Consider the following 19,364-nt stretch of genomic DNA (forward strand, 5'->3'; position numbering starts at 1 on the left):
CACAACTAATGGTTGGTAAAACTTGTCAAGTAAGTGAGTGTCAAGTCTGTCAGTATGAGTGGCATGTGTGAGTGCTTGTGTCCCCCATCATAGGAGTCCATTTTCTCTCGCTTCAGGACGCCTGAGTCCTCCGTTTTCTCTCAATCTTAGAGTGCACCAGAGACTTCGTTATTCCTTAGTAATGACACAGAATTAGTGTACATTTTATCATATAAAGTTTTTCAACTGTATTTTTGGGTAGATTTACATAAATCTCTTCATTTATTTTCATCCATTTACATGCACACACCATACTAAAAGAAACGCAAAAGAAATAAATGACCTTAGTGCAAAGCTGGAGTGTACATGTACTAATTTGATTACGGTACTAAAATTTTTATGTTTAGTGCAAATTATAGCATGTTTATATTCAAATTAATCAGTATCTTACAAAAATCCCAGCAATGTAAATTATATTCACCCAGGTCATTTCACTGGCTTTTTATAGGAGAGAAACTTAGTCACTTAAGAACTGATAAATATACACACGTTAGACCTGGGCCTGTACCAACTGTCAAACGTACTACCTCCCCTCCCCCCACGCCCCCTCGCTCACTCCCACCCTCTCCCCCATCTGCTCGGCGTTGCTGGAATCCTTGTAAAACAGTGAATAATTTTAATATAAACGTCATGTATTTTGCACAAGAGATAAAAATTAATCACCTGTATCGCATTACAGTAGTGATTTAAGAGTAAAAGTGTATATGTACGTATATAGCATTCCACATACATGTAAGTATAAATACAAAGTTTATGTGATGACCGGACAACGTCCATTTCGGTTAACGTCACATTTCCAAGAACGTGACTAGGACGTTAACCGTGTGGGGGGCAGGCAGGATGTCTTTGGGAACGTCCTCTTTTTTTAATGTTCAGATATGGCAAACCTAAAGAAAAGAAAATGGAGAGTTTCTGTGTTTTGGGGTAATTTTTTGGAATTATGCATTACAGGTACTCCTCGACTTACGACCAACTCGACTTAAGACCACCCGGACATGCGACCGCCGCAGTCATATAAAATATTTTTCACATTACGTATTTTCGAGTCCCATCGTTAGTGATTGCGCTGTGTACTGACCAAATTTTTGTTTGTAATTCCCTTTAAAATGGCTGGCAAGCGAAAAGTGAGTTTTCGTGGTGCTGAGAAGAAAAAGAGACACCCATTTTAGATTTTCTATGTATTATTTTCGCCTTTTCAACTTACGACCAATTCGACGACCTAGTCGTAGGTCCGGAACCCCGTCGTAAGTCGAGGAGAGACTGTATTTCATCCTTGGAATTTGCCCCTAGACCAGGAAAAAATGGAGAGAGTTTCTGAAAGTTTTTTTAATTTTCCAGAAAGTGCACCTGATATTCATCCTTGGATTTTGCTTCCAAACCACTTCATTTACATTGTTTGTGTTTTTCTTTTTCTGTTAAGACATAATAGTACAGTATTTCAAAATAACTTGCCTTAGATTATTACATTTGATGATATGAAGTGCAGTATGTAGGAGGGTAGTCAGTTTTACTTTTATAGGACTGTCCTATTACAAATTTAGTGTAACTTAGAATGCAGTAATTAAGATAAATAAATGCTGAGATTAATCAATTTTATCTACAGGTGATGCCTCTTGAGCTAAAAACTGGTAAGTCAAGCTTCTCTGCTGAACACCGTGGACAAGTTACACTGTACAGCATGATGAGTGCTGACAGAAGGCAAGATCCCAGGGCAGGATTACTTCTTTACCTTAAGTAAGTAATGAAGTACTGTATAGTAAAACTTCCATTTAATGGACAACAATATAACTGGTACTGTATAATCTATTATGTGGAGGTTGGACATTAATGGACCTTAATATAATGGACTGTACTGTCGCATATACTCTGTTATTGGAGACCTGTGGTGTAATGGTCAGCATGCTCGCCTCGCAAGCGAGTAGATCCAGGTTCGATCCCTAGTCAGGGTAAAACTATGGGAATTTTCTTTACACCATTTGCTTCTCTACCCAGTAGTAATTGGGGACCTGGATGTAAATTGATTTGCAGATTGTGTTCTGGGGTAATGGTTAGCCAGTGCAGTTGGCGAGTTGTCCAGTTTTCTTGTACTATTCCTTGATACTGGGTCATGCTACTCGTTAACTTAGGGTGTGGTTGTTGTGTTGGCGACAGCTTCTACACCTTAAACAAATTCACTCCTAGGTGGCTCTTGGGCCGGCTATCCTCAATCTCGAGGGGCATCCATTATTATTATTATATTGGGGTTTCATATATAATGGACTACATTCACCCATACACAGGTAAACCTCTATTTACCATCTCCCAATTTATGATATCACATTAATGATGCTGAATATTTAAGACCACTTCCTTATTTGCATTATAAAAAACTTGCAGAAACGATTTTTGTCATCCCGTCAACCCTCCAAGTCAGCATATGGAATACATCTCTCACTTCATTTGTCAGCTGAGGATCTATCTCCCCGAACACTGCCTAGTGGCTATTTGGTGAACTACAGTCCAGAATTCTTCTTGGTTGTGTGAGAAATGGAGCTCAGGGTTTATCGGTCATGATTCTTTTTTTTATGTGTGTATTTTTTTTTTTTACAGTGAAAGGACATCACTTAAGTTCACATTGTACTCTGTTTTAGTGACTGTGAAGTGCTTTTGCTTTGATCCCCCCACCCCAACAAAGGGTGACCTGACATTGAATCAGAAGGTCAGTAATATGAGACGATTAATTCCCCACCTCCACCGTAAATGAGAGAAGAGTTTATATACATTGGGTGGATCTGACATTGCATCAAGTCAGGTCAGTAACATGAGACCCACTAATCCCTTACCACATGTTCATCACAAGTTTTAAAGATGTAAAAAGTGATCACAGTTATGTATTACATTCAGGGGATTGGACAGTATACTCCAACTTTAGGCTGATGACAACAATAGTAATATGCATTTTGTTGTTTATTTATAATATATTTTACATGTACAGTGATGTTTGCTTAAATAAATACAGCTCTTGTGTCAGTCCTTGCAAGATACTTCATTTACACTCTGGGAAAAATGGTGGAAAATTTCACTGTGCCACACACAGCTCCATTCATGAGGCACCTCACATGACCATGTCATTTAGGTTTTTAGTTTTTTAAATATATATAAATTAAACCAGAGTTTTAGATAAATTGCTGTACAGGGGACCCCCCTAACTTCGCAGATAATTAAATTCGCAGTTCTTGGTTACTCATGGATGACACCTTGGATGTACCCAAGAATGTCTGTGGGTAGTTTTAAAATTGCCAACATTTTCTCGGCTGGGACAGGGAGCCATTCGTTCTAGAGACAGTAATTTCCTTTACCTGTATTGTAAATATGTGTATGTGTGTGTAGACACACTCAGAACACATACAAATAAATAATAATTGGAAAATCCTCTCACAATTAATCAGAAACAAATTTATTAAAAATGTGACAGTCTACCCTCAAGTTCGTGCTCTATTACATATACAGCGGTCCCTCGGTTAACGAACGGTACGATTAAAAAAATTTCGGTTATTGAATTACCTCCCATAAGGATCTTCAATTCGGTTAACGAACGAAACTTCGATTAACGAAATCCTTACGACAAACACATTTTATTGTGAGCATCAGCTGATTAGCTGATGAGCTAGTCTGCCAATTCAGTAATTTGTTCCATGTTTACACTTGTTTCCAGTGGAGTAAATATCAAGAAAGTTGTGCTCTTTAATATTTTTGCATTTTTTATATTAAAATTATAAGTAATTTTAAAATTTAGTTAACATATTGATAATTAATATATGCAGTACAGGGAACTCACCCACCAGGCGTTAGTTTGGCTTTGTTGACAGTGGAGTGAACATCAATTTTGTTGGTGCCTTGAATATTTTTGCATTTTTACATTAAAATTATTGGTCATTCTGAAATTTAGTTAACATATTGATAATATATAGTTCAGTGCAGTGTTGCTTTAAATAAAACAATCTTGAATTTCACCTAGTGAACTTAAAATTTTATTGGTGAAATTACTGCATCAAGCATGGGTCCCCTGAAAGGTGATTTGTCCTTCATCCCCACTTCCTTCTCTTCTCCCTTCTCCTCCACCCCCCACTTCCAATTCCCATCATCATCATCAACCAGAACCTTCTACATACACACCTCAAAGTAAGTGTACTTTACTGCATTTTTTTTTTTACTTTGTGTGTACTTTTCTGTGAGCTGGAACCAATTTCCCAATATCCCATTGAAACAATGGATTCGGTTAACGAATGACTCTGGAACGAATTGTTTTCGCTAACCGAGGGACCACTGTATACACACATACAGTACAGTATATACAATACTACAGGTAAAAGAAATAATTGTCCCAAGGGCACACACATAAAGGGAATATACATTTCTTTGTACAAAAGTAAAAATGTAACCCCCCCCCCCCCCCCACCGGCCGGGAAATCTTATTAGCCGATTTGCGGCCATTTTGAGAACCTAACCCCCGCGAATTTGAGGGGTCCCCTGTACCTGTATCCTTCATATACAATACTGCATATGTCTCATAGGTAAAAAATAATGTTGTCAGGAAAGATCTCCTCATATGCAATGGTACCATTTTCATTTCTCTATCACTATTAAAGTAGATGTTGTGAATAAAAGTTTATCACTTATTTTCTACTTAGATTTTGCCTTTTTCAAGACATCTTCAGGTCATGAGACCCACTAATCCCCCACCCTGACACTGGGTGACCTGACATTGCATGAGACTAATAATCCTCCACTCCACCTCCACCTGACATTGATCAGGTCAAGTCAGTAACATGAGAACCTCCCTTGCAACATTTCTTATGTTTTTCATAAAAAATTACTCCCCATCATTATAATCGTATTTTTTGTAACTGAGGTGAGTAGTGTAATTTTGAAAATGTCTGGCAAGCATTTTGCTCACCATCTTCAAGACTAAGACGAGGCTACACCTCCAGTCCCCATTCTTCAGACTCCCTGAAGTCTGTGTGGGACTCAGGTTGATGTCTTCATTCCATCTTAAGAGTCCCCTTAGCCTCGAAGGGGACAAGTGATGATGACAGTCTTGTTCTTAATAATGTGGTGAGTGTTTTTTAATTGTGTTGTAGTGCTACTAGTATTCTAGGATTTTTTTATTTTATTTTTTTATATCCATATAGGAGTCTTACTGGACAGGATCCTATCTCATTGACACCCCTGTTATAATGAACCTGATTTATGATATTTCAACCTGTGATGTGGTTTTCAGGAACCTAACAGCAATGCAAGTAGAGGTTTATCTCTAATCTGTAAATACACTCAGGCAACTAAAATAATAATAAGCGGTTTATTAATAGAGTTGCAGCCGGTGGCTGATAATATACAAACTTACATTTGATTTAGACAAAATGATATGCGTTGAATACATTTACAGGGCTGTACAGTACATAAATCAGGAGTTGTTTATTACAGTTGTACCCCGCTTAACGCGGTCAATTGAACCCACAGGGTACCGCGTTAAGTGAACAACAGAACATATGGAATTAATTCCAATAGAGACTGGCTCGACCCCCAAACTCCACTTTTTGACAACACACAACTATGTTCTAGTAAAAATAACATCTTAATTTTATGATGGTACATGCACACAATTAATACTTAAGAGAAATAGAGAAATACAGTCGCCAAGTTAATGTCCATTCAAATAATGGACTCGACTCCCTCCCCCTCTTCTCACACTACACGGCTGGCTCTTCCCTCTCTGAGAAATTTTTGGGGGAAAACCACTAGATTTTAACAAATAATACCTCAAACTAAAGTTAGGATAATATAATTGACATTGCTGGATTCCTTGTAAGACCAGGAATATTTTGAATATAAATGTCATATATTTTGCACAAAAGATAACATATTTACTCAGAGTAAACATTATATCTAAAATTTGTATGTCTAATGCAAAATCTATGATGTTTATATTCAAAATGATCATCATATTGTAAGAATTCCAGCAATGTAAATTATATTCTGGCCAGGTAATTTGTATGAATTTTATGAGCTAAATAAAAAAAAAATATTATACTTCACCGCGTATATGAGTAGATGAACCGCGTTAAGTGAAAGTTCGGTTCTGGCGAGGCACCGCGTATATGAGGAATCGCGTTTAGTGAAACCGCGTTAAGCGGGGTACAACTGTATTTTAACAATAGATGGGATGGTGCTATTCTTATATCTATCAGTGCGGGCTCTTATGGGCTGAATTTTGTTGTATTGGCGGACTGTGGGAGATGGGCGGGGGACTGCCGGTGGCAGGAGGTGGCGATGACGAGGATGGTGCAGTAGTCCACTGCCAAACGTTGCTAATGCTTGGTGGTGGAGGTCACTGAGGGATGGCATTTCCAGGGTGGAGAGAGTGTTGTTGTACCAGGAGTAGTCTGCGCCGAGCATGATTCTGCAGGCCCTTTTCTGTACCTTTTCTAGCTGACGTTGTTGGGTAGAGTTGAGAGAAGACGACCAGGCTGGTGACGCATATGTTAGTTTGGGGAGAATAAAGTCGTTGTAGATAGTCCTCAGCTCTGGCGTGGGTGTCCCAACTGATATAAGTCGTTGCAGCATGTAGAGTCGGTACGAGGCTGCCTTGATTGTGTTGTTTATATGGGCCTTCCAGCCCAGTTTGTGGTCTATGGTAACACCCAGGAGTTTGGCAGACTGCACTAACTGGAGAGGATGGGCACCCACTGTGACTGCTGGAGCTTGCACTGGAGTGGTGGCGGTATTGATGTGCATGACTTTGGCATTGGTTTAGTTCTCCGTAGTCCATGCCTGTAGCCTGTCCAGGGTGTCTTGTAGTGATGAGTAGTCCGGTGAGGTGTTGTCCACTGTAACCTCCACAGTGCAGTCATCCACGTACTTCCACCTGTGAGGAGTGTCCGATAGAGCGTTGTTGATCAGGATGAGGAAGCACAGTGGTCCCATCTTGGTTCCCTGGGGAACACCGCAGGTGAGGTGTTGGAATGTGGAGACAGAACCCTGGTACGTGACTGCCTGATGACGTTCACTCAAGAAATCAGTGAGCCATGAGACCAGGTTGGTGCACAGCCCCAGTGCAATGGCCTTGTTGATAACAGTGCAGTGATCAACAAGGTGAAAAGCCTTCCTGAAGTCAACAGGGGCAACGGCCAGTGATGTCTTACGTTTCTGCAGGTTTTTGTGCAGGAAATCCAGGAAACTAACTTAGCAAGTGTGATGTAGAGGAGGTCCTCATATTGCCAAATTGTTGTGGATCAATTGAATGATAAATTCTAGTAAAGGCCCACTCAAAAACAAAGTCTTCACAGAGTAGACTGGGTATGGGGGTAATGGCAACTGGCCTGAGGTAGTTAAGGGACTGTGTGCTAGTTGTCTTTCTTGCACGGAAGAGCCACACTGTATCTATTTTTTCTTTGGAAAGATTTTGCCATAATTTATGAACTTAAATTACGTTAAAGATTAATATACTAATGAGGGCACAAATGGCACAACAAAAAACAAACAATTGGCACCTCGGCACACCTTAGTCCTAGGTTCAATCACAGCCCTCGCTTTATTCCAACAGTTCAGGAGTGAAGGTTTGCAATTATACACATTACAAAAGATTTTAATAAAATTTAATACAGTAGAATGTCGATATAACGGGAAATACTTTCCAAGAGAGGTCGCTTTAAACCGAATTCCCACTAAATCGAAGTGTTGTTTCAATGGAATAATTTAGTTTGGTACTTGAGAGAAACACAATTAATAAAAAGACTGACAGTCTACCCAGATGCACCGCAGCCCATCTCCTAGAATAAACAAAACATTGTATTTTGTAGTACAGTACTCCCTCTTTATCGACGGATTTTTTATCGACGGTTTCGATTATCGACGGATTATTTAGCCGGATTTTTATTTTGGCTTTATTTGAACTGTGCTTGATATAATACATTCACGGAAATGTAATATTTTTGCTAAAATGACGTACGTATTAAAGTGGAAAGTGGGATCAAATCGTGACGAAAACAATGACTTGCGCTTTCTTTCGTTCAAAAGATGTTACCGTAATCACTTTTCGAATGGTTTAGTTAAAAAACTGTTGTATTGTATTGCAATAATATCCTAATTGACTTGAATAAATATTACGATACCATATTTCTGAATATTTTCATTAAAATCCATCAAAATCATTTTCCTTGTCATCGTCTGCAGCACCAAACAGCTTCTCCCAGTCCTCTCCTTGAACAGGGCTAGAGGGTACGTGTTTTTCGAATCGTTTTCAGTTAAAAAATTATTACATCACACGTATATTTTACCTAAACTGCGCCTGAATGAATATATTCTCGGAAATAAATAGTAGTTTTGCTGAAACGTGATGTATTTCAATGTAAAATACAGTGAGTTCTGCTATAACGCGTGTTTTGATAACGCGAATTTGATCGAACGCGATTTATGAATTCGGAACAATATTTGTATAACGCGAACTCGTTTGCTCTAACGCGATTCCACTCGAACGGTTGTTGTGACTTCAGTTCACGTTCGACATCACATGTTCAACTGAGTTATGTGTTTTGTTTGTGAACAATTGCAGAAATAATGTATGTAATATTTATGTATACAGTATACCTATATATTATAAGTAAATTGTAAAATTTTACATAAAAGAGAAAATCAAATTACATAGCGTTTTACACCCGCGCTGTCTTTACATCATACACAGTGTTTACAGTTTTCGTTCGACATCACATATTCAATTGATTTATGTGTTTTGTTTGTGAAGAATTGCAGAAATAATTTATGTAATATTTATGTACAGTATACAGTAAACCACTCACAAGGTCCTACAGTACCACTAATTATTTTATACTGAAACTTACGTTTGGGAAGCTGGATTAAAATGAAGATTACCGGTATATTAAAATAATAAAAATGTATTATAAACCAGTCTAACATACCGTAATAAACACAGCTGCTATTATCATCCACCCCCCCCACCCCCATTTGCCAGTGACAAGAAAGGGAAAGTGACCTTGACTGTGACTACCTGTGGCTATTTTTAGCCGTCCTTGTGTTCGGAGGTGGTCAGTAATGCATATCTGTATATTTACTGATCAATATATTTATCTCCTATAAATAATTCATTTAAAATTTATTTTTTTGCAAAGAATATTCAGTAAATGACTGCATTAATTCTTGAAACTACCTACAGTGGTAAATTTAGGATATAAATAATGAACAGAAGTCACGTCATGGATTCGGAGTTTGGTCCTTAACGATCACCATAAATGTAGCCTCCCTTTGTCGCGAAACACGTATATAAATTAAAGAAAATACTTGCAGTATATTTAATATATTACAGTATATTATATATAAATAAATAAACAAATAAATTCAAATTCCCTTATCATCCTGTGTCATATACAGAAATACTTGAGTCCCTGAGCGAGTACACAAAAAGAAAACGGACATCCTGGAGTGGATAGAGAACGGACATCTCTACTGGGGGACTCAAACGTTTCTCATGTTTTGTGGGCGCTCTAGCATAATATGAATAATATGTAAATTACAATTTACTTATACAGGTATATATATATATGTAAATTGTAAAAATTTAAATAAAAGAAAAACTAAATACGTAGCATTTAAAGTGTACTGTACAGTATGTACAGTGCTGTGGCTTGGCGCGGGGTTATGCAGTGTTTACAGTTCACGTTTGACATCACATGTTCAATTGATTTATGTGTTTTGTTTGTGAACAATTGCAGAAATAATTTATGTAGTATTTATGTATACAGTATACCTGTACAGTATATGTAAAATGTAAAATTTTAACTAAGAGAGAAAAACAAAATACGTAGCGTTTTAGACCTGCGCTCTCTTTACTCCACACGTTCACTTTGCTAGACGTGAGAAATTTTTAAGCGTCCTCAGTGCTTTCTGATTTACTGTTTCCCCAATTTTGTGACTATGGAAAAGAAGAATATCTCCGGGAAGCATTCTGGTGATCGCATTTCTGGTGGTGATCGTAAAAGAAAGGCTATAACACTTGAAGGCAAGCTTGATGTTGTCAAGCGTTTTGAAAATAAGGAAAGAACATGTGATATTGTGCGTGCAACGGGAATAAAGGAGTCTACTTTGCGTACCATTAGAGCCAATGCAGAAAAGATTAAAGCAAGCTGTGTTGCTGGAAAAACCAAGGGAGCTAGCAAAAGTGTAAGATCACGGCCAAAGGAACTTGAGGAGATGGAATGGCTTCTAAGTGTTTGGATAGAAGATCAAACGAAAAAGCGATCTGGGACCAGCTTCCTCACCATTAAAGAGAAAGCCTTGTCAATATATGAGGACCTAAAGAAAAAAGCTGAAAATCCTGATGATGTGGTTGCCTTTAGTGCTAGTAGTGGATGGTTTTCTGGTTTTAAGACCCGCTATGCTTTTCATAATGTAAAGTTATGTGGTGAAGCCGCAAGTGCCGACGAAGCAAGTGCCCGGGCATTTCCTCCCACTGTAAAGAAATTGATTCAGGAAGAAGGCTACACCTTAGACCAAATTTTTAATTTGGATGAAACAGGTTTATACTGGAAGCGCATGCCAACAAGAACTTACATTTCCAAGAATGAAGCACATGCTCCAGGCTTTAAGGCTGCGAAGGACCGTGTGACAGTGTTGTTGGGTGCAAATGCTAGTGGAGACTTAAAGCTTAAGCCTGTGTTGGTGTATCACTCTGTCAACCCGCGAGCTTTAAAGGGTTACATAAAGTCTACTCTAGGTATTCACTTTAGGTCAAGCAAAAAAGGTTGGATGACGGGACAAATTTTTTCTGACCTTCTTGTGGATGTTTTTGAAAATGTGTTTAAAAAATATTGCAAGAAGAAGAATATAGATTTTAAGATTCTCCTCATTTTAGATAATGCGCCAAGCCACCCTCCCACTGTTGCTGAGCTTTCTGACAATATCAAAGTGCTCTTTCTACCTCCAAATACAACATCTCTCCTTCAACCAATGGACCAAGGAGTAATAGCAGCCTTCAAAGCCTATTATTTGAGGCGTACATTTAAGAAACTTATTGAAGCTACTGAGGAAGGAAATGATAAGGCCAGTGTTCTTCAGTTTTGGAAAAAATTCAACATCAAGCATGCAATTGACATCATTGTGGAGGCCTGGGGTGAAGTAAGTAAGGACTGCTTGAGTGGAGTTTGGCGGAAGCTTCTCCCAGATTTAATTCATGATTTTACAGGCTTTGATGCATCAGAGGAGCTCCCAAAAATTACAGAAAATTGTGTTTCTCTTGCAAAGCAAGTTGGCTTTGCTGAAGTGGAAAGCGCTGATGTTGAAGAACTGCTCGAGTCCCACTGTGAAGACCTCTCTACAGAAGATCTACAACAACTTGTTGATTCTGGGAAAATAGAAGATGCCGAAGATGAAGAAGTCCAGGATGCAAAACCACGAGAGCTTCCCACTTCTGTTTTATCTTCTATCCTGAGGGAAGTTGATACGCAGTTGCAGCGCTTGGAAGACAATGACTACAATGCAGAAAGGAGCAGGATTGCAGTTCGTGGTGTTAAATCTTTTTTGGCACCTTATGAACAGCTTCTTTGTGAAAGAAGAAAGACGGCAAAACAGCAAACATTAGACGTCTTTTTTAAGTCAACCCCCAAGAAGCAGACTGAAGACACTGAACCACAGCCATCCACTTCTGGAATTAGACGTTTTTTTCTTCCCTCCCATGCAACCAAAACTGCACCTGATGATGATGATACTGATGATGATGATGACGATGACAATTGTCAAATCCTGTCTGCATGACTCCTCAACCTCAACATTAACCTTCTCCCCCATCAAGTTAAATTCATATTTTTTCAAGGTAAAGTGTAACATTTACTGTATGATTTCATTATTAGATATGAATGTAACATTTATTTAGACTGTGCTATCCTTTGTGTTAGGCTAACTACGAAATTTTTTTTCGATTTGGAGTAATCTGCACCTAACCCTATTTTCTCCATAAGCCCTGTTATTTCTATTACGCGATTTTCTATAACACGATATTTTACAAGAACACAATTATCGCGTTATAGCAGAACTACCTGTAGGATAAAATACATGACGGAAACAAAAGACTTTACCTAAGCTTCCGATGTTCTTGAGATGTTACTCGTTTTTTTAATAGTTTTCGGTTAAAATTCTGTTATATTACAATGATATTCTATTCATACTGTGCTTGATATAATACATTCACGGAAATGTAATATTTTTGTTGAAATGACGTACGTATTAAAGTGGAAAGTGGGATCAAATCGTGATGAAAACAATGACTCACTTTCTTTCGTTCAAAAGATGTTACCGTAATCACTTTTCGAATGGTTTAGTTAAAAAACTGTTGTATTACAATAATATTCCCTCCTAATTGACTTGAATAAATACTTGAATGGAAATATACAATATTTTTGTTGAAACTACCCGCGTTTCAGTGTAAAGTGTTGTAATAATAAATGGTAAACAATTTGCCTTGGGCATCCGGATTTTTGGACTTTTACTGTACTGTACACTGTTTTGTTTACTGTAAGGACCGATGTTCACTTCAATAAATGAAATCGTAAGTTTGCTAGTATTTTTGTCCACTTATTATATTATTATTTATACACTATTATTTAAGGTTATGTGTAAAGGAAACGCATTAATGCTTAAAGGTACATTTATTCAACATATGCTAATAATAGTTAGAAAAATTACGTAACCATCACGGTATCGACGGTTTCTTTATCGACGGCCGTTTACAGAACGTAACCCCCGTCGATAAAGAGGGAGTACTGTATGTTAAAACACACACTCATAAACCTACACAGCTAAAATTACGGGATGCAAAATGGTCTGTTTACTGGCTGGGAAGATGGGGGGGGCGGGGAGAGGGAGGTGAGGTGATATGTTTGACAGTTGATGCCAAGGTCTAGTGCTTATTTATTTATCTGTCCTAAAGAATTACTAAGTTTTTCTCTAATAAAATGTCACAGAAGTAACGAGGGAGAATATAATTTACATTGCTGGAATTCTTATAAAATAGTGATTAATTTGAATATAATCATGCAATAGTTTGCACTAGACAAAATTTAGTAATCATTTAGTACATTATTTTGAGTACCTGTACAGTACAGCTTTGCCCTTAGGACAGTGCAGCGTGCCCAGAGAAACATTAGGCGCGAATTTTAAAAGATGGTGCGCCAGATTTACTCACACAAAATAGGAAAGATTCGCTTTAAATTAAAACATTGTCCTTAATTGTGGGTGTCACTTTAAATCAATAATCTTAAATTGAATCGCTTTAAATCGACGTTCTATTGTAACAAAAATTTACCATCTTAAGTGTGGAGGTTCCATAAGATAAATTAAATCAAGAGAATAAAAAATAAACATGATCCTGAATAAGCAACTACTATTGGCACCGTGTGTAAACAATAAACCACCTTACAACACAATAATTGATTGGACTTTACACACCATGAATAATAATAGAGCAGCACTGAATATAATACTTGACTAAACCCAATTTGAAAAGGTTTCCACCACTGACAAACTCTAAGGTCCTTCCACCTTTAAGGCCAGCCAATGACTGACATCACTCCGTACTCCAGGGGACTACAAACCTAATACTAATATTAATCAACTTCCACATTAAGCTGCAAAAATACCTACCCTGTACATACATACAGAAAAAAAAAAAAATATGTATCGAGTACCAGCCCTGCTCACACATAATTATACAAAAACATTCTATTTACATAAGTTGAGGGCACAGTGCAATGCACCACTGTACATTATGCCATGCATAACAATGTCCATTAATCAACTTTTCCACGTCTTTAGCAGCCATGTCTATAAACCCCTCACCACCCAACTAACGTGCAACACTTGCAATGTCATTCACATCCTTTATCATGGACGGAAATCCTTGAAAGTTATTCACACACTCAAGCCATAAGGTGTGCCAACAAGCATTCACTATCTCTAGTTTGAGTTCATTGAATGCTTCTCTGATGTTGGTAATGCAGTCTGCAATGCTGTACCCCTCCCAACACTTGCTAATATCAAGGTCAGGGTCTTCATCCACGGCACTATGGATACGACCAAAAGAGCAGCATTTGTAACATGCCTTGAAGGTGTAATATGCCTTGAAGAGGCTGGATAAGAGCAGTGGTGTTAGGGGATAGGAACACTACCTCTACACCTGGATGGCTAAACTGTAAAATTTCTGGGTGGCCTGGTGCATTGTCTATCAATAATAGCACCTTGAATTCCTTCTTCTTGGAAACAAGGTATTTTTCCACTTCTGGGACGAAGGATTATGGAACCAGTCCAGGAATGCTTGTATGGTTACCCATGCCTTTTTGTTGGACTGCCAAAACACTGGCAGAAGGTTCTTGTTTTCCCCTTTAAAGCCCTTGGGTTTGCTGAGCAGGAAAGCAAGCCAGGCTTGATCATGTGGGCAGCCGCATTGTCACAGAAGATGAGCGTCACTCTCTCCTTGGCTGACATGAACCCAGAGGCACGGCTCTCCTCTTGTTTATGTATGTTCTACCAGTCATTTTCTTCCAACATAAACCAGATTCATCGGCATTAAATACTTGTTCTGGTCTATAGCCTTTCTCTTCTATTATTTTCTATAGCTTGGCTGGAAATGCACCTGTGGCTGTGTGGTCAGCTGATGCGGTCTCCTCAATCAGCTTCACAATGTGGAGAGAGAATCTTTTCTTAAAATTCTATAACCAATCTTTACTGGCACTAAAGTTGGTTCAGTAGCTGCACTAGCCCCTTCACCACCTATTGACTCGTAAAAATGAGCATAAAGACTTTTAGCTTTTTCACGAATCACGTTACTGTCGATCAGAACATTTTTGTGGTGCTGGTCCTGAGTCCAAATGTTCACTGTTTTCTTTGTTTTTACTATGTTCTTGTCATGAACAACCTGCACCACTTTTAGCACTTGCAGGAGTACTCGCTTGAACAGAATCATGACTTGCTTGTTCATTCTTTCTTATGTACCGCACTGTGGATTTGTTCACACCAAACAACCGACCAACCACGGCAGCACTCATTCCCTTTTAACTTGTCTAATAATTAAATTTTCTTTGCCAAGGTTATCACTGACTTTTGCATTTGATATTTCACTCCACTAGCATCACTAGCACTGACACTAGGCAGTCTTTTAGGGGCCATTTTCACAAAGAAACGTGGAAGTTTTGAGAGTATGACACAGGTTGCTAGGTCACAGGTACTGGGTGAGGGTAAGCAGAGCGAGATGAGGCGCAGCGGGCGTGTGGGGTGACTCGTTGCACTGCGGAAGAAAGCTTGCATGCTAGCTACCCGAGCCACCAGCTGCTTAATGCGAATTGTCAAAATCGCGAATCGTAAACCTGTGAATGGGAAGGGTCTGCTGTACGTTTACTTAAGTATAGTTTTCTGATACTTTTTCTCCAATGCAATTGAAAAAAAAAGGAAAAAAAAAGTCACTGCAGGTTGACAATCCCTTATCCGAAATCCTTGGGGCCGGAGGCATTTCGGATTTCGGAATTTTTCGGTTTTCAGAATGGTTAGGGTTTTTTTTTTTTTTTTTTTAGTATTAGCCCACCCATGCCCAAGTCACTGACCCACATTGGTGCCTGGGAGGCGAAAATATAATAATAATTATAATAATAATAATAATAATAATAATAATAATAATAATAATTCATACAGTAGGTCTAGGTTGTGTTTCTCTTTTTTTATCTTTTTTCATTCTTGTATTTCTTTATTATTATTATTATTATTATTATTATTATTATTTTATTAATACAGTATTATTGTTATTATTATTAATTTTACTATTATATTTTCTTCTTATTATTATTGTTATTATTATTACAGTATTTTATTTTGGTGTATTTTTTATTAAAATTTTTATTTACTATGAATAATTATTATTATAATTACTATTACTATTACATATTCGCTCCCCAGGCCCCGATGTGAGTCAGTGATCTATGCCAGGGTGAGCTAATCCCTGTTTAAAAAAAAAAAAAAAAAAAATTGCTCCACAAAAAACTTTCGGTTTTCAGAACTTTTCGGTTTTCGGAATTTCGGATAAAGGGTTGTCAACCGTACTCTTTACATGTAAACTAATATTATATTTTTAAATTAATTAATTATTAACCATAGTAAAAGAGTTGTATGGGTGGAGGGCATGTTATGGATGGAGCTGTAAAGGGTACGGTGTGGGTGTTGGAAGACATCACGCAGTTGCACACTTAGAGGTCTCGTGAGGTGAGATGAGGTGATGTCAGGTCAGGTGGCAGTGGTCATGACAGCAGACTTTCCCATTGCTGATCTTGTGTCCATTGACCACCCACCTCACCTAGCCTACTCTCTTATCCTATCCTCCCCCATCGAATCCCTCTTGTGTCCATTGACCACCCACCTCACCTAGCCTACTCTCTTATCCTATCCTCCCCCATCGAATCCCTCTTGTGTCCATTGACCACCCACCTCACCTAGCCTACTCTCTTATCCTATCCTCCCCCATCGAATCCCTCTTGTGTCCATTGACCACCCACCTCACCTAGCCTACTTTCTTATCCTATCCTCCCCCATCGAATCCCTCTCTTCTCCTCCACCTTTCCTTCAGGGACTTGGTCTTCCCGTTAGACGTCAGTTGCTTTTTGCATATATAGTAAACCCTCGAAGATCCGGACTCAGGAAATTCAGATTTCGGAAGAGCCGGACCAAATTTTTTGGGGTTCTGGGCTAAGAAGCCTCCTAGAAGTTTCCCTAAGAAACATTCCCAAACCAGAGCAAAGAACATTTTAGGCCCGTGGGCGCTGCTTGACCCGTTAGTTGCTTGCATACAGGTGCCCGAGGAGGTGGGAAACATAAACAGACTTGACAATTGCTGTTTGTGGGAATACAGGGGTATTATTTCATTCACTTTAGTAATGATACAATGTTTCTTATTATGTTATCATCGGTAAATGCATGGTTTATATACAGTAATTTGTTTATCACTACATTAGTACTGTATTTTTGGTGTTTCTTATATCATTTATTATTTGCCGGAAAATCCGGACAATCGGCACTGTACCTGTACCTAAAATTAATTTCAAAGAGGCTGGATTCTAAAATGCTTTACATAATTCCATCTTAGGTATAAAGTCTGGATCTAGACATGTGTGTGAGACTGAGTGTATTTAAAAATCTGCCTAAATAATTAAGTACCCCCCCCCCCTCTCCCTCAGCACCCACCAGATTTTATGTGGTGCGAAAAAATTCAGCCACTCATCAGTTAGAATCAAAAAGTGGTGTCACCACAGCCACACTCCAATTAGAGGGACAGTTCACGGTGAGTCTTAGTCAGACTCAGCCACTGTGGAGGCAACAATCATCCACAAACTCATGAACTGAAGGAGCTTGATAGCTAATTGTCATGCCCAGGGGATGGAATGGAGCTGCTGAGGTCTTTCCCGACATTATATGGCTTATATCTGAAGCTTAGCACCCACCTGCATCTGCTGCTTGTGAATGTCTGTTTATTCATGCTGGGCATATTATTCATTAAGTAATTTATTACACTCAAGGGGGGCAACAAGCCTAGTCACAAGACCATGCAGTCAGACACTAAGACATTGGCACTCGTGTCTCGCAGGACACACTATGACTTGTGATATGGAGACAATATTGATTTGATTTAAGGTCAGTGGAGTTAGCATCCACCCAAGCGTGGGTAGTGTACAAGTATTAAATCTAAATTATTATGAATAAGTAGGTGGTGACCTATAGTGGTTAGTGACTCATCCTGTGGTAGGAGGTCCCTGACAGTGGGACAGTCAAGGCAATAGTGTTGAAGGGTGTTAGCATTGGGACAGTTACAGAGTTTATAGGAAGAGAAGTGCGGGTCATCCCCCACCTCAGATACTTGCCAGATAGGTCTCCTAACCTAATGTGGACCATAAGTCCACATCGATGCTACTTGTGTGGATAAGAAAGAAAGTGATCATAGTGTTGGATGGATATATTTTCAGCCCGTTCACTATCCCTGCGATGGATTGTAGGGAGAAGAGCGGCTGAGCATATTCTCTTTCGATAGATCATGCTGGGCTTATATTGCAGCCTAAAAGATCCTGATTGACCAGCCATAATTTTGAGAATCAGTTATTGATTAATTTCAATAGAAAGATTTGCAAATAATCATGTGTAATGCTTTGTGTCTTTTATTTTTATCTTTTGTTAACTAGTTTTTTATAATTTACTGTGGATTTTTTAAATATTTGAGACATTTAATAATTTTTTTGTTACTTTTTACTTTCAGTATTTGAGTACTATGAATGTGATACATTTTTTTTACTTCTACTTGAGTACATTGAACTTTGGATACTTTTACTTCTACTTGAGTAACATTTTGATAATTTAACAGTATTTTTACGTAAGTAACAAAGTCCGGTACTTTTTGAAAATCTGATGGTTTGGCTCTAAGCGATTCTAGAAAAAAAATCCATTCTGCATTGTGTACTGTTCTGTTATACATACTGGAGTGTAACATACATCTTTTTTTGTAATATTATACTGATATTATAAAACTATATTTTAAAACAATCTTACCTTTCAGCATGATGGTAGATGTTCAGACCATTTATCATATTCATAGAAGGGAATTTATTATGCAGTTCATACATGTGATGTTTACAAGTTTGAACAAGTGAAATATCGTAAAATAAACTAATGGACACTTTATGAACACTTATTTAGACACTTATAAAACACTTCACAATACTTGATCGTTTTTAGATAGCTCAGACATTTATCATCTCCACAGATGGGAATTACGGGTACAGTAATATCTCCGTTAGCCGGAATCCCTCAAACCCGAAAATCTCCAATAGCCGGAATTGAAGTTTGCTCGGAAAATCATTCCCAAAGCCGGAATTTTCCCCAAATTTACGGCTTTAGGAAAAAAATTTCCGAGGTTGAATATCGAGAGAATTTTCTAAAAATGTCTTGAATAAAGATGAAAGCTAAATTATTTTTTTTTGGGGGACCTGACCTGACCTGACTCAATGTCAGGTGGAGGTAGGGGGAATAGTAGTCTCATATTACTGACCTGATGGAGTGTCAGGTCACCCTTTCTTTGGTGGGGGAATAGTGGGTCTCATGACCTGAAGATGTCTTGAATAAACACGAAAGCTAAAGTATTTCTATGGAGGTGTGATAAGTATAATTATAAATGAGCAAAGTTGTATCCCTTCAACATTACATAATATTTTAAAATAATGAGTGAGAAAGCAGATAGGTGTGGGTGATTAGAGAGA

At 38.2% G+C, this 19,364-nt stretch overlaps 1 protein-coding gene across 1 annotated transcript in view; it reads left to right on the forward strand.

The window, feature by feature from the left end:
- Positions 1 to 19,364, forward strand: part of LOC121872220 — a 157,568-nt gene that overhangs the window by 85,323 nt on the left and 52,881 nt on the right. Inside the window, exon 8 of the mRNA XM_042374887.1 lies at positions 1,643 to 1,773. Within this exon, the coding sequence (XP_042230821.1) occupies positions 1,643 to 1,773 (131 nt within the window). The remainder of the gene's footprint in view (positions 1 to 1,642; positions 1,774 to 19,364) is intronic.

This window comes from Homarus americanus, unplaced genomic scaffold (assembly GCF_018991925.1).
Source record: "Homarus americanus isolate GMGI-L3 unplaced genomic scaffold, GMGI_Hamer_2.0 scaffold5589, whole genome shotgun sequence".
In the NCBI taxonomy this organism is placed as follows: Eukaryota; Metazoa; Arthropoda; class Malacostraca; order Decapoda; family Nephropidae; genus Homarus; species Homarus americanus.